The sequence below is a fragment of the Wyeomyia smithii genome, chromosome 2 (genome assembly GCF_029784165.1).
Source record: "Wyeomyia smithii strain HCP4-BCI-WySm-NY-G18 chromosome 2, ASM2978416v1, whole genome shotgun sequence".
NCBI classification, from domain to species: Eukaryota; Metazoa; Arthropoda; class Insecta; order Diptera; family Culicidae; genus Wyeomyia; species Wyeomyia smithii.
This window is the reverse complement of record NC_073695.1, coordinates 64,445,597-64,465,155: the sequence shown is the minus strand read 5'-3', so window position 1 is coordinate 64,465,155 and position 19,559 is coordinate 64,445,597. Positions and strand designations below refer to the sequence as shown.

General features: G+C 37.5%; 2 protein-coding genes across 2 annotated transcripts; one reads left to right on the top strand and one right to left on the bottom strand.

Moving 5' to 3' along the window:
* The first annotated feature begins 1,843 nt into the window (after window positions 1–1,843).
* Window positions 1,844–13,871, top strand: LOC129719461 (RING finger protein nhl-1-like). The gene is made up of 12 exons (XM_055670791.1): window positions 1,844–2,000; window positions 2,056–2,195; window positions 2,257–2,435; window positions 2,562–2,648; window positions 2,752–2,871; window positions 5,248–5,335; window positions 5,486–5,691; window positions 5,860–6,002; window positions 6,061–6,207; window positions 13,002–13,190; window positions 13,253–13,325; window positions 13,388–13,871. The coding sequence occupies exons 1-12, from the start codon at window positions 1,876–1,878 to the stop codon at window positions 13,859–13,861; spliced, it is 1,971 nt and encodes a 656-aa protein (XP_055526766.1). The 5' UTR covers window positions 1,844–1,875; the 3' UTR covers window positions 13,862–13,871.
* On the bottom strand, window positions 13,845–16,985 carry LOC129719464 (ras-related protein Rab-43). The gene is made up of 4 exons (XM_055670794.1): window positions 16,500–16,985; window positions 15,650–15,734; window positions 15,335–15,591; window positions 13,845–15,273 (listed from the first exon to the last, which is right to left on the bottom strand). The coding sequence occupies exons 1-4, from the start codon at window positions 16,710–16,712 to the stop codon at window positions 15,169–15,171; spliced, it is 660 nt and encodes a 219-aa protein (XP_055526769.1). The 5' UTR covers window positions 16,713–16,985; the 3' UTR covers window positions 13,845–15,168.
* Between the last annotated feature and the right edge of the window lie 2,574 nt (window positions 16,986–19,559).

Genomic DNA, 19,559 nt, shown 5'->3' with positions numbered 1-19,559 from the left:
TTAGGAGGGGGAGTCATGTCGAACGTTACCTATCGTTACATAGGGGGGGAGAGGGTCTGAAATCTAGGTTTTTAGCGTTACGTAATTTGTGTCCGACGCCTTGCATCGTTCGTAACATTTTTCACAAGTGTATAAAGTTTATTACCTGGTATTTGCACTTATATATTTCAAATGAACCTATAAGCAGCTGTATCTAGTGAAGAAACGATAAAAATTGTATAATTTGCTTAAATATTTAAGAGCCAGTTCGCGAGAACTGCAAGCGCCTTTCTGAGGGACGTTTTTTTGATGTTCTCCGATTGAGCTGAAATTTTCAGCATTTGTTTGTTTATTCAAGGTAGGAAGTTTTGCAAAATTTCAATTTTTTTCGTTGAGGTTATGTGGGGTAAAACGGCCCTTGAAAATGATATGTCCAAAAACGTCCAAATACTAAAAAGTGCTATAACTCCTGCTAGACTTGATGGATTTTTCTAAAAATTGTTGGTATTTTTCTACACTAAGAGTACTTCAAAACGTATGGTCATGATATATGGTAGAGATGTAACATGACGAAAAAACGCATTTTTCTTTTGAAAATTGTCAATTTTAAGGGTTATCCTACTCTTCTCAACATCGCTAAAATATCTAAATATGGCGTAATGTAGAGCAGCTCAAGAGCTTTAATGTCATGTATAAGCCAAATGGGGTAAAACGGCCCTAGAAGGTTTTTTTCAAAAAACCGACAAAATCACTATAGTTCCTGCTAGACTGAATTGATTTTACTGAAAATTTGGGTTATCAATGTACCTTACCAGAGCTACCTACTTTGCCAGAAGATACGCAAATTGGGGGAAAACGTTCCTTGAAGATTTTTTTTTTTCGAAACATGCCATCAAAATCACCAAAACTGCAAGAACTCGGGTTAGACTTGATAGATTTACTAAATCTCTAGATTATTACTCGAAGTTAATACGAACTTAAGGGCAAGATGACAAAAGTGACAAATAGATTTACATAACGAAAAAAATGTGTTTCATGAAAAATACTTGGCGATTTTCGGGGTGCTATTTTCTCTACAGAAAAGGTTCAGAACCCAATTCAAAGCGCTGCTGATAAGTTTTGGTTTCATGTTTGGTCTCTTCATTTTTTCCATTTCTGTTCCATGTCCCAATTTTTATAAGCGTTTGGTCAACGTAATTTTTAAAGTTTTCTGTATCGGTATTTTTTTTCAAAACTCATTGTCATTATTTCAGGTTTTAGATTGTTAGATCCCGATAAATTGTTGGTCGTTCTGTTTTTGTACCTTGTTAATATCACTACTTTAGGATTTGTTTTCCACTTCACGCTATCTTAATATTTCCTACCATTGTCGACTTCTTATATTAAAACTACATTTTTTATTTGTTTACCGTAAACCAACCATTATGTTTATTTTGTATAAGGAATTCCATTACTTGAAATGGCTGTAATGCTCACGACTACTTTGTTGAAAGCTTAATTTCTGAAATAAGTAACAATGGGTTATGTTTACTTCTATAAGTGTTGTTCTAAACTTTGCAATGCTATGCATCCCACGACATTGATTTATACACGTAGTTAAATAAGCTACTACTTATTCCTAACTTTCTCCCAGCAAAAAAAAAATGTTGAAGTCTCTAGGGAAGGTGGAGTACGCCCGACCATGCTTTATCGAATCCTAGTAAATAAAGCAAACAATCAAGTGGAACAGCAATGTATTACTAGGTGAAAACAAGTGCCATTTGATGTCCCGAACGACTGTATCATAGATTCGTGTTCGATTAGATAAACGAGAACCCAATTTGCTTTTTTAAATTGAAAGTCGCCAGACAGTAGCTTCGCCGGAGTCACCCGGTTAACAGGCATCGAGCTTCAGTGATGGCCAAAAATTTGCCCCCATCTGGGCAGTCTGTAAATTATGAAAGTGATTCCAAACAAGTGACGAGCACACAAAAACCGCTCACCCAAAGATCACTTTCTACCAGCGGCGGAAGTCCATCAGAGTAAAAAAAAGTCGAATAGAAAATGAAATTCAATCTAATCTAAGCTTATTTGCAGAGATTCCATGCGTGCTTTGGAGAATTTGATAATTTGTACAATTTGCCAGAACCGGCTGAGATCGCCAAAAATGCTTCAGTGTCAGCACACGTTTTGTCTTGCGTGTCTAAAAATGTCAATTCAGCGACCGGATCAGCAAGGTAGGTTATTATATTATTATCAGTCAACAACAGAATGTACGCAACGATTTTACTTTCGCAGATTATATTGTGTGTCCAACCTGCGATAGCATGCAGGAACTATCTACCGTTTCAGGTGATATCTCGAAGCTACCACCAAATTTGTATATCGACTCCGTGATGCAGGTTTTGGATGGCCAACAGCAAGTACCGGTCTACCGAGAACAACAACATACCTTATCATTGGCTTCCACTGTCAAGGTAAGTTGATTTTGACAAAAGAAGTAAAGCGATATTATCGTTATCACAAAAAAAACGAAACATCACTTCTTCATTACATTAAGTGAAGAAATGCCAGTCTAACCTTATTTGGCTCACCTTCCGCAGAGCACCAGCGGAGAGCCACACTCGAAATGTTACAAATGCGATACATTCGGTAGCGTCATGATGCAAAACTGCGACCACTGCAAACAGGTGAGTGATTCAGTCTAACTTAATTTCTCAATGGAATGAACGAATTCAAGAGAGCAGAAAACTAAGAATGAAACATTGATCACCACAGACGATGCGATTTCAGATCCTGTGCGCCATCTGCTGGCAAACCCATATGGATGAGCTCGCTAAACAAGTCCGGCAACTTGACGTGCAGCTCAATTCGGCCAGTGAAAAAATGGAAAACAAAGTGACCGTCTATAGGGTAAGTCTGTCGCACAGTTGGAGAATGCATTTTGATAAAAAATATTGCGTGTTTTTCTTTGAAAGTACATGAAAATTATTCACGTGTTGCTACATTGACAGAAGATGAGTGACTAGCTCTACGCCCCATATGGCTTGCGCCGGTACCGTTTCCGGTACCAGCATGTTTTCCTTCAAGACTTCAACTTTAATTACATTCTAACAGTAGGCCATAAAATTGACCGAGAAAAAAATTGTCAGGATCTTTCTGAAAAAGTTTTACCGTCAAGTTTAAATTGTTTCAGGCTCGTTGATTTGCTGGGACGCACCCTAATTCTTTCCATTTATAGGTTTGTTGTTTTATCGAACCAGGTGTTCGCGACTCACCTGCTGAGGATGGAGCTGTGCCCCATCCCAGCAATTATGTTTATCACCTAATCACATAAAAAATGACAGCTAAAAACTTTCAATCTTGAAAAATGATTGCCCTTACCTTCAACAAAACATATCATCGCAGTGGAGCTTTGGCGGTTTCAAAATTTGGATATGTTCTGGTAATTCTCCTGTATCCAGCATATGAAGGATTAGAGTTTGACGAACTCTCGAGTTCTTGTAACCTTGTTTGCTGAGATGTCTTTGCATCTCTTCTTCACATGCCTGCTTCATAAGGCTTTCAACGCTGTTTCACATAACAATCGGACGGTTTAAAACTAGGTAAGATTTTTCTTTGGTGTAAGACACGACAAAGTTGGTCGCACCAAAAACAAATCCTCGAGCTCGCACAACCGGTTTTGAAGTGCCATTTTACCGCCTTACGGGTCCTAAGATGCATGTGTCGTGTCAGTTTTTGGGTCTATGGAAGAAAGATTGTTCAAAAGAAAAACGAATGTTGAAAACATTCTAGTTTGAATCAAGGTACAAACTACCATGCGAGTCCTAAGATCCATGTTTGTTTTCATGTGAAATCGGTTCCGTATTCTCCTTCTCCCTCACGGGCGTAAACTTTATACGAGTAGGTTTTTCCCTCAAATTATTAAAGCTTACCATCGATTGACCATTTGTTGACCTCTCTTTGAAACTAAATGTTACATTATTTATTCTTGATTATTTGGCAATTCGCCTGATTTCGATATAAACATTTGTTGAAACAAAGAACACATACTCTCATACGGATGTGCTCGTGAGTATTTTCGATTTTCTCTTGACACATGTGTCGTTCAATAGGTTACGAAACATTGAATCAACACAAAACAAAAAGAGTTCCAGAATGAGAGTTGAAAGAACCCCTTATTCAAATTATCCTTATATAATTGAATTATTGAAATTTACTGCCATTTATATCACGTTATACCCATTGTACGAAATCAATATAAATTCATCAATCAATTCGTTATTCACCATAAATCGGTTCCTATATATGCATATCAAGTAGTGTATTGCCAGTGGCTAGGATGTAGAATTTCTTAAAAAAGAGTCATAAAAAAAGACAAACGCACAAAAATGCTCAAAAAAGACAAACGCACAAAGCTGTCTGCTTGACAATAAAAATCGACCAATGAAATTTTAGAGATTTGACACATATACTGATCAAATCGGTAGGTATGGAATATAATAATGTTTTAGTGATCAATTATTGCCCAAAGTATTGTATTTAACGAGTCAAAACATTTTTGTGATGCGAAATGATTTATGATTTCTTATTATTCTTGCTCAACCAACAGTTTTGTGGTATAACAACTTGTTAAGCTTTAGTTCAGCCGAAATCAGCCCAATAGCGACTTAACAAGCTATAAATCAACAAAATTGTTTGCTGGATTGATGATATAACATCCCAAGAGATAGAAGTGTAGTGTTGTAGAACAATAAATCATCTATATTAGAATGCAACGAAGCTAATGTTCAAATGACACAAGCGCAAATCAAAGACACAAATCTTTTCCACATCAAATCCTCTGCAAGCAAACAATAAAGACTGTTATCATTCACCCCTTTCCTGTCGTCAATAATGCAAAACAATTGGAAAAATTTCTATATATGTAAGACATATTATTTTTTCTTTTATTTTGTCTACTTGGCATATCTTTACCACCCACCTTCATAAGCAAACCATTGTCAATAAACGTTGACATGCGCGGCAACAATTCATTTCAATCTAATTGGTCAACTTTCAATTTCCTTTCGCACAAAAACCGTTACCAACGGGCGGACATTGTGCACGCCATTTCGAAATGCGGCACGCGTGACTCCAATTGCTAATTCTGGCAAGCGCTGCTTAGCGCACACATAACTTGAAGACCTCGATCTAATTATGAATACTAAAATTTTGCTATACCCAATCAAATATTCGTTTGATTTTTCATCAAACATTTATAAAAAACTTTTGCTTTCTACTAAACAGAGCCGCTTCAACGACATCAACCTGCAGATCAAGGAATACTTTGAGGAGCAAATTAGCATCCTTCAGAGTAGCGAATGCTCGTTACTAGGTAAGATATACGATCCGTCGATTGTCCGGATGACAAGGGAAACTGCAACTGCACTGATTGCAACCATTCGCATGATAATTTCTCTCCGTTTCATTTCTGCTTTTTAACCATTTTCGGTGCATGGATGCAACACCGGGGTCGGAACGGCAGATGAATCGCAGAGAATACTAAACGATGGGCTTTGTTCGCACGAGTTGGTGATGGAGAAGATACGGCACCTGAGGGCCACCATCGGGGACACCGCGATCGGCACGCATGGCAATCTGGTGCAACTGTTTCTAAATTTGCATAAAGAAATTTCGATTGTGTTCGAGGAAATTTCGCACTGGGGCAAAGAGATCATCCTGTTTGATCAGGTATGTGTCCCGAAGGATTAAAGTTGACCAATGTTTTGACTACTATCGTGCCTACCCAAGTAACAATATTGGTTTTATGAAAGTTTTATAGTGCTTATTATAGCAACGAAGGGCTATAAAACTTTGATATAATCAGTTTTGTTACTAGAGTAATATTTTTCCTAACAGCAAACTATGAAAATCGAAGTGCTGAACGCACGTAACGACGCCAAATCTCAAAACGAAACCAGCAAGGAAAGTGAGAACCAAAAAGTCGGTGCCTTGAGTAAAGAAACACTGAACACGCAAGAAGATGTTTTGATGTTTTACAGGTTAATATAAATTAGGTCACTGCGACGAACATTGACGCTGAATTGATTTTCCCAACAGAAATCATTTCTTCAAACCGAAACTATTCTGGAACAAGTGCCATCGTCCGGCAGGGGTTGGACTAGCCCCGTGGAAACATCCGTCGATCGATCAACCACTGATCTACATTGCAGGAGCTGAGAGCAAAGTTGTGTTTGTCGTCAATAAGTAAGTAAAGAGTTGTCAATATAATGTTGTTTGCTTTCAGAATTAAGACTTATCACTCGTAGGGATTTAAACCTACTTGTCAAGAAAAAGAAATAATTTCACAACTATTTAAATAATTGCTAAGGGGCACTGCTCATATTACACGTGAATAAATTTTTAGCGACTTTGACAACCGCCTATATGAATTCTAAAAATATTAATTCCTAGCAAGAGATATATCTTTCAACCAATAGGTATATCCGTGAAATCAATTTTTTATTACGAACTTATTTTTTTATTAAAAAACAAAATTTGCATCTTACGACAAAAGAAGCCAATTTTATTTTAAATTTCATAATTTCATCGTATTTCTCGGAACATTTTGCGTAAGAAAAACTTATCACCCAAGGTATATGTGCCAATCTCGAGATATAACATTTTTACGGAAATAGTTGTTAAATGAAAATAGTTGTTGCCATGTGCATTCCACTATGCATCAATTGCTTAGAGTTACTAATATGATACGAGCGAACAATTCTGAAGGTTATCCCACTAGAGCTGCTCTTTCAGACATAGAAAAAGCCAGCGACAGTGTTTGGCGTAAAGGTTCAATTGCAAAATTGTTAAGGGGCCATCCACATTCCACGTGGACAGATTTTTTTTTAAGAGGAGGATTTGTTAGTAGCTTAAGTATTTATGATAAATATTAGTAGATAATGAGTATGTGTGTCCAATCACAAATGGTGACTTCTCAATACTATTAGAAATTTGTAATTTTAATTGTTAGGATTTGTTCGCTTTCGCAATTAGGACTTATCGTTCGTAGGGATTTAAACCTACTTGTCAGAAAAGGGGAAGTAAATTTATAACTATCTTAATTGCTAACTTATTGGCTATGAAGAGAGCTTATCGTAGCAATTGAGGATTGCAACGATTTTTGTCGAAAATTGTTAATAATTTTATTTGACATAGTGTCTAATGGTTCAACACCAGTAAGTCTATGTAATTCTAGTGTACCAAACCAAGGAGGACGCTTCAAAATTATTTTCAGAATTTTATTCTGAATCCTTTGGAGCGTTTTCTTCCTTGTTGAACAGCAACTTGACCAGATCGGTACAGCATAAAGCATTGCTGGTCTAAAAATTTTTTTGTAAATCAAAAGTTTGTTCTTTCAACAAAGTTTAGAATTCCTGTTAATGAGAGGATATAAACATCTCGTATATTTGAAGCACTTGGCTTGTATACTCTCAATGTGCTCTTTGAAAATAAGTTTTTTATCATAAATTAGTCCCAAGTACTTAACCTTGTCAGACCAACTTAAAATAACCCCATTCATCTTGACAACGTGATTATTGTTTGGCTTGAGGAAAGAAGCCCTAGGCTTATGCGGAAAAATTATCATTTGAGTTTTAGAAGCATTGGGAGAGATTTTCCACTTTTGCAAGCAGGAAGAAAAAATATCTGAACTTTTCTGCAATCGACTGCGTATGACACGAAAACTTTTGAAGTAGAATACTTCTCTCAGGAAGTTCGGGGATGTGAAATAAAAATCTAAAACCGAAAAAAGTGAGAAATATGTCCAATTTCAAATGTTAATAAATCGGTTAGTTTTCGATGGATTTTCTTCGTTTTTGCAGTAATCGATTAGAAAATCTTCTAAGATTCCTACCAAATGCAGGAAATTGCAATTCTATTATTCTAACTATTGTACTATTGAAAATTCTTAAACCTTGTCAAAACACAAAATTCGACCTCTGATTGGTCGTTATACGATTGCTTTTCAAGCACGGTCGACAGAGTTATGGACCTAGTAAATTGGGAATGCATTATTTGGCCTATATAAGAGCCTTCATCAGATATTAAACAGACATTTCATCAGATAATAAATTGAACAACTGAAATTTGAAGAACACAATTGAATATGTGAAGAGTTAATATTCTCTCGTTTTGCGTTATAATCCAAAGTTAATTTTCTTCATTTACATGCATACTCTGACTATTATTACGTGTTTGCGTCGCTAAGTGTTTGGCTACGGTTATGCAGAACGCAAATGACGGCGCGATGCGATTCGGCAAGACGAAATGTGTTGAAATGTATAGCTCTACTTCACCTAAAAAGAGCTGTACATTTCACCACGGTAAGGCGAATCACATCGCGTTGTCATTCGCGTTCTGCATAACTGTAGCCTTTGATCCGTTCCAGTTCAATGATGTCGTATTTAATGTGCATATTACAATTCGGCAGCACTTCAACTGCTCATTTGCGCAAAATTTTAAAAATATGCAATAAACTTTATTCAAAATATCAAACAAAGTGAAATTACAATACTGCCAATGAACGGTCAACGTTTCTTTACTAGAAAAAAATGACTGACATGCAAGCAGCCGGGTTATCTTTCTTGTAAAAGTATTCTACTTCAACCTTGCGGTCGTGGCTTTGCGTACAACCTGCCTGTGATTTTTTCCTTTTACGGAAATGCTTGTGTCATCGCAGAACAATGACTTTGTGCATCCTGGAGGCAAATCAGGAAGATCTGAAGTGAATATGTTGTACAGGACTGGACCCAAGACTGAACCTTGAGGTACACCTGCTCTGACAGGAAATCTATCAGATTTTGAATTCTGATAGACAACCTGCAGAGTTCGATCAGTAAGATAATTTTTTAAAATTTTGATTAGGAAAATTGGAAAATCAAAAGTTTGCAATTTCGCAATCAAACCTTCATGCCAAACACTGTCGAATGCTTTTTCTATATCTAGAAGAGCAGCTCCAGTGGAATAACCTTCAAATTTGTTAGCTCGTATCATATTAGTAACTCTGAGCAATTGATGAGTTGTGGAATGCCCATGGCGAAATCCAAACTGTTCATCTGCAAAAATTGAATTTTCGTTGATGTGTGACATCATTCTGTTAAGAATAATTCTCTCAAACAGTTTACTTATTGAAGAAAGCAAACTGATTGGTCGATAATTTGAAACTTCAGCTGGGTTCTTATCCGGTTTTAAAATTGGAGTATTTTTTGCATTTTTCCATAATTTGGGAAAATATGCAATTTTGAAGCAGCAATTGAAAATTTTTACTAAAAATTCCATTGTGCTCTCAGGGAGATGTTTGATTAGTATATTAAAGTTTCCATCGTCACCAGGTGCTTCCATATTTTTGAAATTTTTAATAATTGATTTAATCTCATTCAAGTTAGTTTCAATTATTTCTGCAGGTAAAAACTTCTGGGAAGAATTTAAATCAAATTGACGTGTGACTTCATTTTCAATTTGACTCACAAAATTCAAATTTGAGTTATGAACACTCTCAAACTGCTGAGCAAGTCTTTGAGCCTTGTGTTCATTGGATACAAGAAAACGTTCACCATCTTTTAAAACTGGAATAGGCTTCTTAAGAAACTTCGACAGCTTCCAAAAAGGTTTTGAATATGGTTTCAATTTTTCAACTTTAGTCTCAAAATTTTGATTTCTCAGAAGAGTAACTCTATGTTTAATCTCTTTCTGTAAATCTTTATAAATAGTTTTAAAAACAGGGTCACGAGAACGTTGATATTGACGTCTGCGGACATTTTTCAAATGAATTAGAAGTTGAAGATTTTCGTCAATTATTGGTGAATCAAATTTCACTTGAGCCTTTGGAACAGAATAATTCCTGGCATCAACAATTGCACATTTTAATGCTTCCAAAGCGGAACCAATATTCACTTCGTTTTGCAAATCATTATTGAAATTTCTCTCAATATGAGTTTTGTATCTTTCCCAATTAGCCTTGTTATAATTAAAAACAGAGCTCATAGGGTTTAAAACTGATTCATGTGATAAAAAAAAAGTTATTGGAAGATGGTCAGAATCAAAGTCAGCATGTGTGATCAAATTACTACATACATGACTTTGATCTGTTAGCACCAAATCAATTGTTGATGGGTTTCTTACAGAAGAAAAGCATGTAGGACTATTCGGAGACAAAATAGAATAGTATCCTGAAGAACAATCATTGAATAAAATTTTGCCATTGGAATTACTTTGAGAATTATTCCATGAACGATGTTTAGCGTTAAAATCGCCGATTATAAAAAATTTCGAACGATGTCTGGTGAGTTTTTGAAAATCACCTTTAAAATAATTTTTGTGCTCGCGTGTGCATTGGAATGGTAAATATGCTGCGGCAATGAATAAAATCCCAAGTACAGTTTGAACTTCAATTCCCAAAGTTTCAATAACTTTCGTCTCAAGATGGGGAAGAGCACGATGTTTGATTCGGCGATGAATAACAATTGCAACTCCACCGCCGGAACCCTGAATCCTATCATATCTATGAACCACGTAATTGGGATCATATTTTAATTTAATGTTAGGTTTCAAAAATGTTTCAGTAATAATTGCAATATGCACATTATTTACTGTTAAAAAATTAAAAAGCTCATTCTCATTGGCCTTCAATGAGCGAGCATTCCAATCTCTAACAGCAGGTTTAGAAACTGTTCAAGAGGAAGGGTTGTTTCAAACATTTCGAAAAGCCTCTACCTTCGAGACATCAAATTAGTCTAAGTTCATGGAAGCAAACATTTGACATTTAAACTATTACCATCAGATTTGAAAAAAATTAATTTAGAAGCAGATTAGATTGATTGATATCAGGCATGTTTTTCGACTGCAATAATTTTCTTTCTCATGTTCGGTTATGTATCTATCATTGTCATTATCTAGTTCAATAACAATCGGAAGTTCGAAAACTCCTTGATTTTTTTCAAAAGTTTGAATTGTTCAAAGTCACTGTTTATGGACTGAGAAGATGACTTAATCAGATTAAGACATGCTTGTAGAGTATGTTGGATTTCTGTGCTTCCGTATTCCACATTTAATGATTTTATGCAGTCTACAAACTTTTGACATATTCGCTGTGTGGCATCATGAACATCACGAACATCTTGGCTCGTAAAATGAGCCTTTCTAAGGAGACTTAGATTTAATGATACGGCAGTTTCTTCTATTCCTTCTTGACAAATATTCCGTTTTCGATTATGTTTGAAATCTATTTTTTGTGTTTTAGCAAATCTGGTGTCATCACATGATTGGTCGGTAAACAAAGCGACTACTGAACTGAAATCCTCAGCCGACAGAAAACGGTGCAGTCTGAAATAACGTAAAATCCTTTCCGAAAAAACACAGCTTGATAGCTTGATTTTCAAACAACGCATTTTCCAATTAGGAAAGCACTTCGTTCGTATCCGTCACCATCAAAACACTCGCTTTGAGCTGTAGCAATGGTGGGCTTTTATTGTTTTTTCCATAAGCAAGCTTTAACTTAAATCAATACCGTGTGTAAAACTCGCAGTACCGCAAGTAACCGAGTTTCTAAGAAATGAAAACAATGTGTATTATTGCAACTTCATAATTATTTCAATTGAATTTAAATTTAAACCCCGACTCAGCACGTTTAAACATCGAATCGAGATTCGTTTATACTAACCTAGTGAATGTTCGGTGTCACTAACAACGGGCAATAAGGCTAAGACTGATAAGTCTTTTCCGTGTGTGCCGATGTATTTTCAAATTGGATCTAACAAGCGAGCACACTTTTTTCGTCCTTCAGATGAATCAGATAATCGTTATTTAACTGTATAACACATTTTCACATAAGTTATAATTACTCCAGAAAAGTTAAAAAAATTTCAGTTAGCTATTTACTGGATACTTCGGTAAAAGTTCGGCCATTTTTGCTTTATTTCTAAGCAACTTAGAAACTCTTTTCCCAGTTTCCCCAGTATTTTAATACTTCTTACATTGAAAACATTGCGTAGATTTGGTGCAATGACCCGGTGCTGTTCGGAACTCAGAAACACCTCACGAATGTCATGACCCAATTTAAAAATTATATGTCCATTTCGTTGATAAACCGGGAGTACAGCTAGCTGTCGTTATAGCCGTGGGTGGCTTGGAGGTTCTCGTGCATGGCGAATTGCGTCAAATCGGAAGGCAAGTACCTTCTGTTAGGCGCGTGCTCCTGGTGGTAGTGAGAAATTGTTGTTCTGTAACTCAAAAACTGATCCTTCACGGCGTTACGCGTATCAGTTTTTCAGATATATTCACTGTGTTTACACATGTCAAGTAAGTAGATTCTTATAATTTCCATCAACCGACCAATAAACAATATTGCAGCAATTCTAAATACTCAAATAATTTATTTGCATATTGCTACTGAAAATATCTTACATAAAGTATTCACCAAATCTGGTTTAATTGCCGACACAGACACCACGAAAAAAGCGTTTTTTTTTCTCACGATTATATTAAAAAATTTTAGTAATAACGAATTTTGAAAAAAATTATAATGCTCGACTCATACAAATTTTCAATATTATATTTTCGACTTCCAGATTATAAAAAAACTCTTGCAGGTTTGTCATGCTTTCATCTTTCACGGAAAAACTAAATGTTTGCTGTCTTTACAAATCGATCTTAAGCTCCGATGTCATTTTTTTATGAACCCTAACTCATACAAATAAAAATAATGTTGTTAAACAGTAAATAACAATTTCAACAAGATTTCTTAACTGTTGTCAACTCCTCATTGACGATACTAGTTCGGCATTCCAGTCCTCGTATGTTTCAATACCGGCCTAGACTAGCCTGTTAGAGATTGGCCGTAGCGTTAGCCCCGTAATTGTCCTATGCATTGGTAGAAGTTACTATTTATTCTATCGATTCGAGATAGGTTCATTATGTTTAGTTATCCATAAACGTAATTTTCGCGAAATTAAAAGCTCGGCCTCGGGTTATATGAGAAAATTTTCTTATTCTCCGAATTTCAGAGCCAATGGTGAAATAGTACAGCGTATCCTTCATGACAATATGGTCTATCCAAATGGTGTTGCCTTCGATGCAACCAGCAAGACAGTTTACGTTTCGGACAAATGGAAACATTGCATTTTTGTATTCGCAGCTACTGGAGAGTTCCTGCGACAGCTATGCGATAAAGGAGACCAGGAGGGCTATTTGCGGTACTTTCATTAAATTTATTGGAAAAAAGTTTCATCATATAAATAGTAACTATTTGGCACAGGTCACCAGGAGGATTGGTTGTGGGACCCAATGACTCACTATTTATATGCGATACGGGCAATGACAGAATTCAGGTGACTTGTCCTACCTCACTGTTGCAACCAAAAGATGTTTTCATGTTGATTTCGATTTCCAGTGCATCAACGCAACTACCGGTCGTATGTTGTCCCAGTTCGGGCGAATCCCAAAAGAACAACTGCTTAAGGCAACACAGACTAAAGTTCCGACGCGTCACGTCGATCTCAAGAGCCCAACAGGTATAGCGATCCACAATGATACGGTAGTAGTTCTGGACAGCGGGAATCGGCGCATCAAAACATTCAACAAACGAGGCGAGAAAGTGCTAGAATTCGGTCAAACTGGCTCTATGACCGGCCAGTTCCAGTATCCGGAGGTAATTGCGGTTGATTCGCACGGTTTCATACTGGTTGGCGATGGGGGTAACGCAAAAATACTGATTTTTCGACCGAACGGTCAGTTCATTACGGCTCTCGGGTCGCGCGGTGATTCGCCGGGCAAGTTCAACTGGCTATCGGGGCTAGCCGTCACCGAGGATCGTGAGATTATCATCAGCGATTACCGAAATCATTCCGTTCAGGTGATTGTGTAGAACACCGAAGAGAGATTAAACTTTTATTGTTTCGGCCATATTTACAAAAATATATATATTTAGTTCAACAGTCACTCTGTGTTACAATATAATATAATTAAATAAATATCTATCACCTCGAGTCACAGTGTAAATCAATCCTATAGGAAATAAAGTTACATTCTCTTTCAAGTATTGGTACACAACAATCTCTAACAAACTCATAGACCCTGTTTGTCGTTTCTCTGTGATGCGACCATTTTGATTACTTGTTATTTGTTCCGGTAATATCAACATTTGCTTAGTGCCTTTCAATAGAAAAAATTGTTAACATGAAGATAACTGTTCAACGTCACAGCTTAACAAAGAAAAAAAAACATTGAAAAATAAAAGCTCGACGAAGTCGATGTGTGACAATGATATTAAACCAAACTCATCCAATGTTAAAGCATCAAGGATGAGATACGAACTTCGTAAAATCTTGACATGAAAACCAAACTGATTGTCAAACATTGAGAAGCATTTGTGGCAATTGCAAAAAAACACGTGAATAGGAAAACACGCTGTGTCGGTACTTTCAAAACCGCAGCACAAAGTTATTGGAATAACCTAATTCGAATGGCAATGACTTTTTTTTTGATCTTCACTTTTTTCTTATACTACACTAAGTTTCAATGTTGGTTCACACATCAACATCAGTAACTATTTTTGTGATGGTTTCGTTTACAGATCTCAAATCATAGCGGCAAAGAAAAAATAGGGCTATGAATAAACTAAGCAGCGCAAGTTTCAAAGCAGAAATTTATCCGAAGCTAAAAACCCTTGGATTATTGGCTTACTTAATAGGTTATTGCATGTTTACACATCCTTAGCGGTATCTCTACATACTATTTCTAATCAGTTCAGTTCATCGCGATAGTAAAAAAAAATATAGCATGAAAAAAGTGCCAGTTTCGGTTTTCATTTCTAACGCCTGTGATTAATAAACTTCTACATTACGAACAAAGTTATTTGTAACCAACTTTTTAAATGTAAATCCTAAGTTTAGACAACCTGTGGAACTGGAGAAAACACACGGTCGCGTGAACTTTCGAGCGTAAGTATTATTCAACCATTTAAACAGGGTATCATTGCAGCACAACTTTAGATTATTGTTTCATATTAGTTATCTTTCTTATAACATTCAACGTGTAGTTTTACAAACTACATTATTTTTCACAGATCATGATTATCTATGAGAATGAGTTGTATATACATAAAAACATACCTACCTCTATGGATCATTAGTATAGGTACGACAGTAGGATCCAACAACTTATCCAAAAACTCTACGTTCTGCTACAAAGGCTACAATTACTAACCGATAGAGACATACTTTGTCCCAGTGTGATCCCCTCGACGTCATCATCGGCGGTAATGTTATCATGCCGCCTCTGCAAATGCCAAATGTTTGGAGTAGGTAAACGTTTTCTGCTCTACACGATTTTAGCTTACCTTCAGCTCGGTTGCCAACGTCATGAAGGCATCCTCAATATTCCGATTGTCCTTGGCAGATGTTTCCATCACAAACATAATCTCCGGTATATATTGGCACATGGTTTGCGCTTCGGCAAACTCAACCTCCCGTATCGCGTCCAGATCGCACTTGTTGCCTATCACAAATATCATCACATTGGATGCGGTGTAGCGACGAACTTCATCGATCCATCGTTGCAGGTTCAAAAAGGACGATCGCTTAGTGATGTCGTAAACTGTGGACAGAAAACACAGTAAAAGTTTTGAAGAATTTTATACGACATCTCTGCTAACCTATGATAACACCATTCGCTGAACGGTAGTAACTTTGCGTTATGGTCCTAAAGCGTTCTTGGCCGGCAGTGTCCCAAATTTGAAGCTGTAATTGAGTGGGGACATAATTTTAGTACAATAGCGAAACAATCCGAAAGATTTTTTTTTATGAGAAATTTTTTAATTTTTTTGTCAATAAATAGATAAATAAATATTTCAACACTACAAAATCGTTGAGCTGAACAAAGCCAAATAAACAAATAAAATTGCCTTAGACTGTGAGCTGCATCATCTGAAAACAGTAACCGATCGCTTCCCCTCGTCACCCAGTCAGCAGGCTTTTAGTTCAAACAACTGCAAACTAAAACTCCAGTCCAATGGAGCAACAAAGCATCCGACACTGCACCGTACCTGCAACATGGATGAACGCAATCACGCGCTTCATCGGCGTCTGCTTTACACTGCCTCCTAAACCAGAGCACTGTATTTACTTTGTTTTGTACAAAACGAAATCTTCTTTATGCGCGTGAAATCTTTTAGCACGACTGCAGAAACAAATATCCCTTATCTCACAAAGGATTTTGCTAGCTTGCGCTAAAGATAATGCAAAAGCCTGAGTCCGATTAATCGTTTTAATTATTATTCCACTGGGAGTTGTGTAACCTGAATGTATGTATTCTAGAAAATGTCTCTCTGCCGTGACCCATGCAGGTCGTGTGAAGCTCTATCTCAATTATAATGCTAATTAATTACTTTCAACAGGCTGGGCCGCCGTAAAACGTCACACATATATGAGGTAGTTTTTCACAAGAACAACCGCATAAACAAAATCAAATTAAAACAGTACAATATAAGGCCACAAACAGCATACCTTGACTTTTTTCCCATCCACTGTGACCGCTTTCATCGAAAAGTCCACTCCAATGGTGTTACCATGACTTTCGATAAAATTCCCGGATTTGAAGCGTTGCACGATGCAGGTTTTCCCAGTTCCGCAATCTCCAATCAAAACTATCTTGAACAGAAAATCGAAGCTTTCCTCGTTGCTGATGGACATCAGCGTAGTTGGATTACGTACGGACATTTCGGACAGGTGTCATCAAAGAGGAATGCAGCAAGCAGCGCGTTCGTGGATTCTTGGAAATCACTCAATGCACGAATCCTTCTCCTACCAGTAACTGACACGTTGTCCTGAGGCAGGTAGATTTGTTAACCTCCGAATTACTTCCTGATAGTGTATTGAAATTAGATAATTTTTCTGTTTCGTGACACTTTTTCAGCAAGTTTGCACATCTGTTGTTTTTCTTTGTACAAAATATTATACTGGCAGTGCAGACTGACACAAGCAAAACCATACCAATTTTGACAGCTGATCGAATATGTTTTGACATTTCTCAGCAAATGGTTCACTAGTGAACACTGTATCGTATCTCGAGTACTAATCTATGTTATAATGAATTAACAGCTGAACAATCATGAAACATGTGTCAAGTTGTATTAATTTTGAACAAATCTAGACTTTTTTTGCGACTCGATCTAGCATACTAACTTCCACTGGAGTTGATTCTGATTGCTCCTCCGTGGTGGATCTGAGCTAGTGAAGTTGCACAGAGAACCACATATATGCCAATTAGTAGACTAGTAGAATTAGTTTACCATCTTCAATGTACAATAATGAAGTAGCTTTGGCTTTGTATAGATCGATAACAGCATCGGCTACGTCCTTACAGTCGTTAGGGTAACAGACGAAGGTAACCAATGTTAGTCGAATAAACACAATTCACGCTTAAGTATGGATCAATCAGCAAGACAATCAAAATATGAAGTAGAAAATTGGATTCACTCACCTAGTGACACTGTTATTCTTTATTCTTGATCCAAGAGTTAGTTTTGACAGTCCTTTGGATGTGGGTGATGTACGAGCTGGAAGGTTTAATCCTTAATGTTAAGAACTGTTCATACTCGGTTTAGCAGCGAGTTTAGGGAAAACATTGAACTGCTCCGGTTTCTTCTTCGCTTCTTTTATTGGTCTCGACTAGACAATCAAGGAAACTCGCAATCCTGACTTCCGAAGTTGCCCACTCCCTAGTGACTGATCCATGTGGTTTCTCAAATGTTTCACAACCGTTCTTCGTATCTCTTCTATAGCTGAGTTATGGGTTTCGAAACCGGGTCGATGAAACCTCAACAGAGACAGGTCAAAAGAGTCTACGGCGAAGAAACATCGTTGCTGAGCAGATTGGCTATCGCTAGAAACATGGGATTATCAATAGAATAATTAGGTAATTGTAGCTATAGATTAAAGTTTTTATGCAGCAAAATTATAACTTAAGTAAGCTCTTTCTAAGCAATGTATGCTTCACACACTTCACTTACTTCATTTTTACTCTGTTGGTCGACGGACCGTTAATTGACCGAACGAATTAGAGTTGTCCAGCTTCTGCTGTCTTAGGCAGCCTTTCTCCGGTCACTTCATACACCAGCAGATTATGCAGATGCATCTTCCACCGCGCATACATTGAGTGCGAGGCCTACCACTAGCGAACCTATACATTAAAGAAATGACAAGACACTCACCGTTAAGGCAACTGTCAACATCAAAACGGATAACGGCATGTTGACAGTTGCCTTAACGGTGAGTGTCTCGGCGTCTCTCTGGTGTATAGGCTGACTACCTACCACGGAGTCGACGGCCTATTCTTGATTCTCTGCTGAAGATAGTTTTGGCGGCTCTCTCGTCAGGCATTCTGACTACATGTCTAACCTACTGAAGCCTACTGAATATTCATATACAACTCGTAATTCATGCGTCTGCGTCACACTTTATCTTCCAATCTACCGCCTTATATCGATCGCAAAACTTTATTCTCAAAAATTCTGAGCACTCGTCGATCAGCTTCCTTCAGCGTCCATACTTCATGTTTGTAAAGAGCTACCGGGAGGATCAGCATCCTATACAGCGCGAGTTTGCAAACTACGAAACCATAGCTGGTTATTTAGTCCCTGTTCGCAACTGCAACTCGTTGTTTCACTTCGCGGCTCATATCGTTGTCACGAATTTATCAACCACATCAAATCGTTCCCCATACACTTCAGAACCAACACCACCGGAACTCCCACGCACATTGCCAGCAACCATGTAGGTACTTTGATTTGGCAGAGTTAATACTGAGTCCCAACCTTACCGCTTAAAAGGCCTGAAGGCTTCCTGTACGGCTCTGCGGTCGAAACCGATAATATCAATGTCTACCGTAAAACCAAGGATCGTGATCGTGTTGATGTTTGCTCTTCGTAGTGCAGCATGACTTTAATTCTTCCTGTGTCATACGACTCCGCTTAATTAGTTTTGTCGGGAAACCGTGTTCCAGCCTAGGGCCCTATTACAGAAGACAAGGTAAGCAGTAGAGATGGTCGAGTGTGACGTTTTTTAAACCCGAACCCGACCCGAACCCAATTTTTTTTGCGGTTGAATCCCGAACCCGAAATTTTTTTTTTTTCGATCAAACTCGAACCCGACCCAAACCCGAAAATTTTCTTTCTATGAAACCCAAAATTTTGAAACCCGAACTCGAGATTTCATAGATTTTTTAGTCAGGTTTTCAAATCTAAACCCGACCTGAGCCCGAGATTTTCAAATCCGAGCCCGAATATTTTTTTTTTCATCAAACGCGAACCCGACCCGTACCAGACACTTTCAAAAATTTTCAAACCCGAACCCGGCGGGTACGGGTCGGGTTCGGGTTCGAAAACCCGAAACCCGACCATCTCCAGTAAGCAGCTCACAAAACCTCCAGTCACTGACGAGACGAGCAAAATATTGTACACTAAGGTCGCTTTTTACGCGGCTTTTTTTACGCGGATTCCGGAATTTACGCGTTTTTTTACGCGGATTCCGGAATTTACGCGTTTATTTACGCGGATTCCGGAATTT

Coding starts and splice junctions, on each gene's coding strand:
- LOC129719461 (XM_055670791.1), top strand. CDS start 1,876: ATGGCCAAAAATTTGCCCCCATCTGGGCAGTCTGTAAATTATGAAAGT. Junction 2,872..5,247: donor ACAAAGTGACCGTCTATAGG/GTAAGTCTGTCG, acceptor TCTACTAAACAG/AGCCGCTTCAACGACATCAA. Junction 5,336..5,485: donor TAGCGAATGCTCGTTACTAG/GTAAGATATACG, acceptor TCGGAACGGCAG/ATGAATCGCAGAGAATACTA.
- LOC129719464 (XM_055670794.1), bottom strand. CDS start 16,712: ATGTCCGTACGTAATCCAACTACGCTGATGTCCATCAGCAACGAGGAA. Junction 15,592..15,649: donor AGCGAATGGTGTTATCATAG/GTTAGCAGAGAT, acceptor TTCTGTCCACAG/TTTACGACATCACTAAGCGA. Junction 15,274..15,334: donor CGTTGGCAACCGAGCTGAAG/GTAAGCTAAAAT, acceptor TGGCATTTGCAG/AGGCGGCATGATAACATTAC.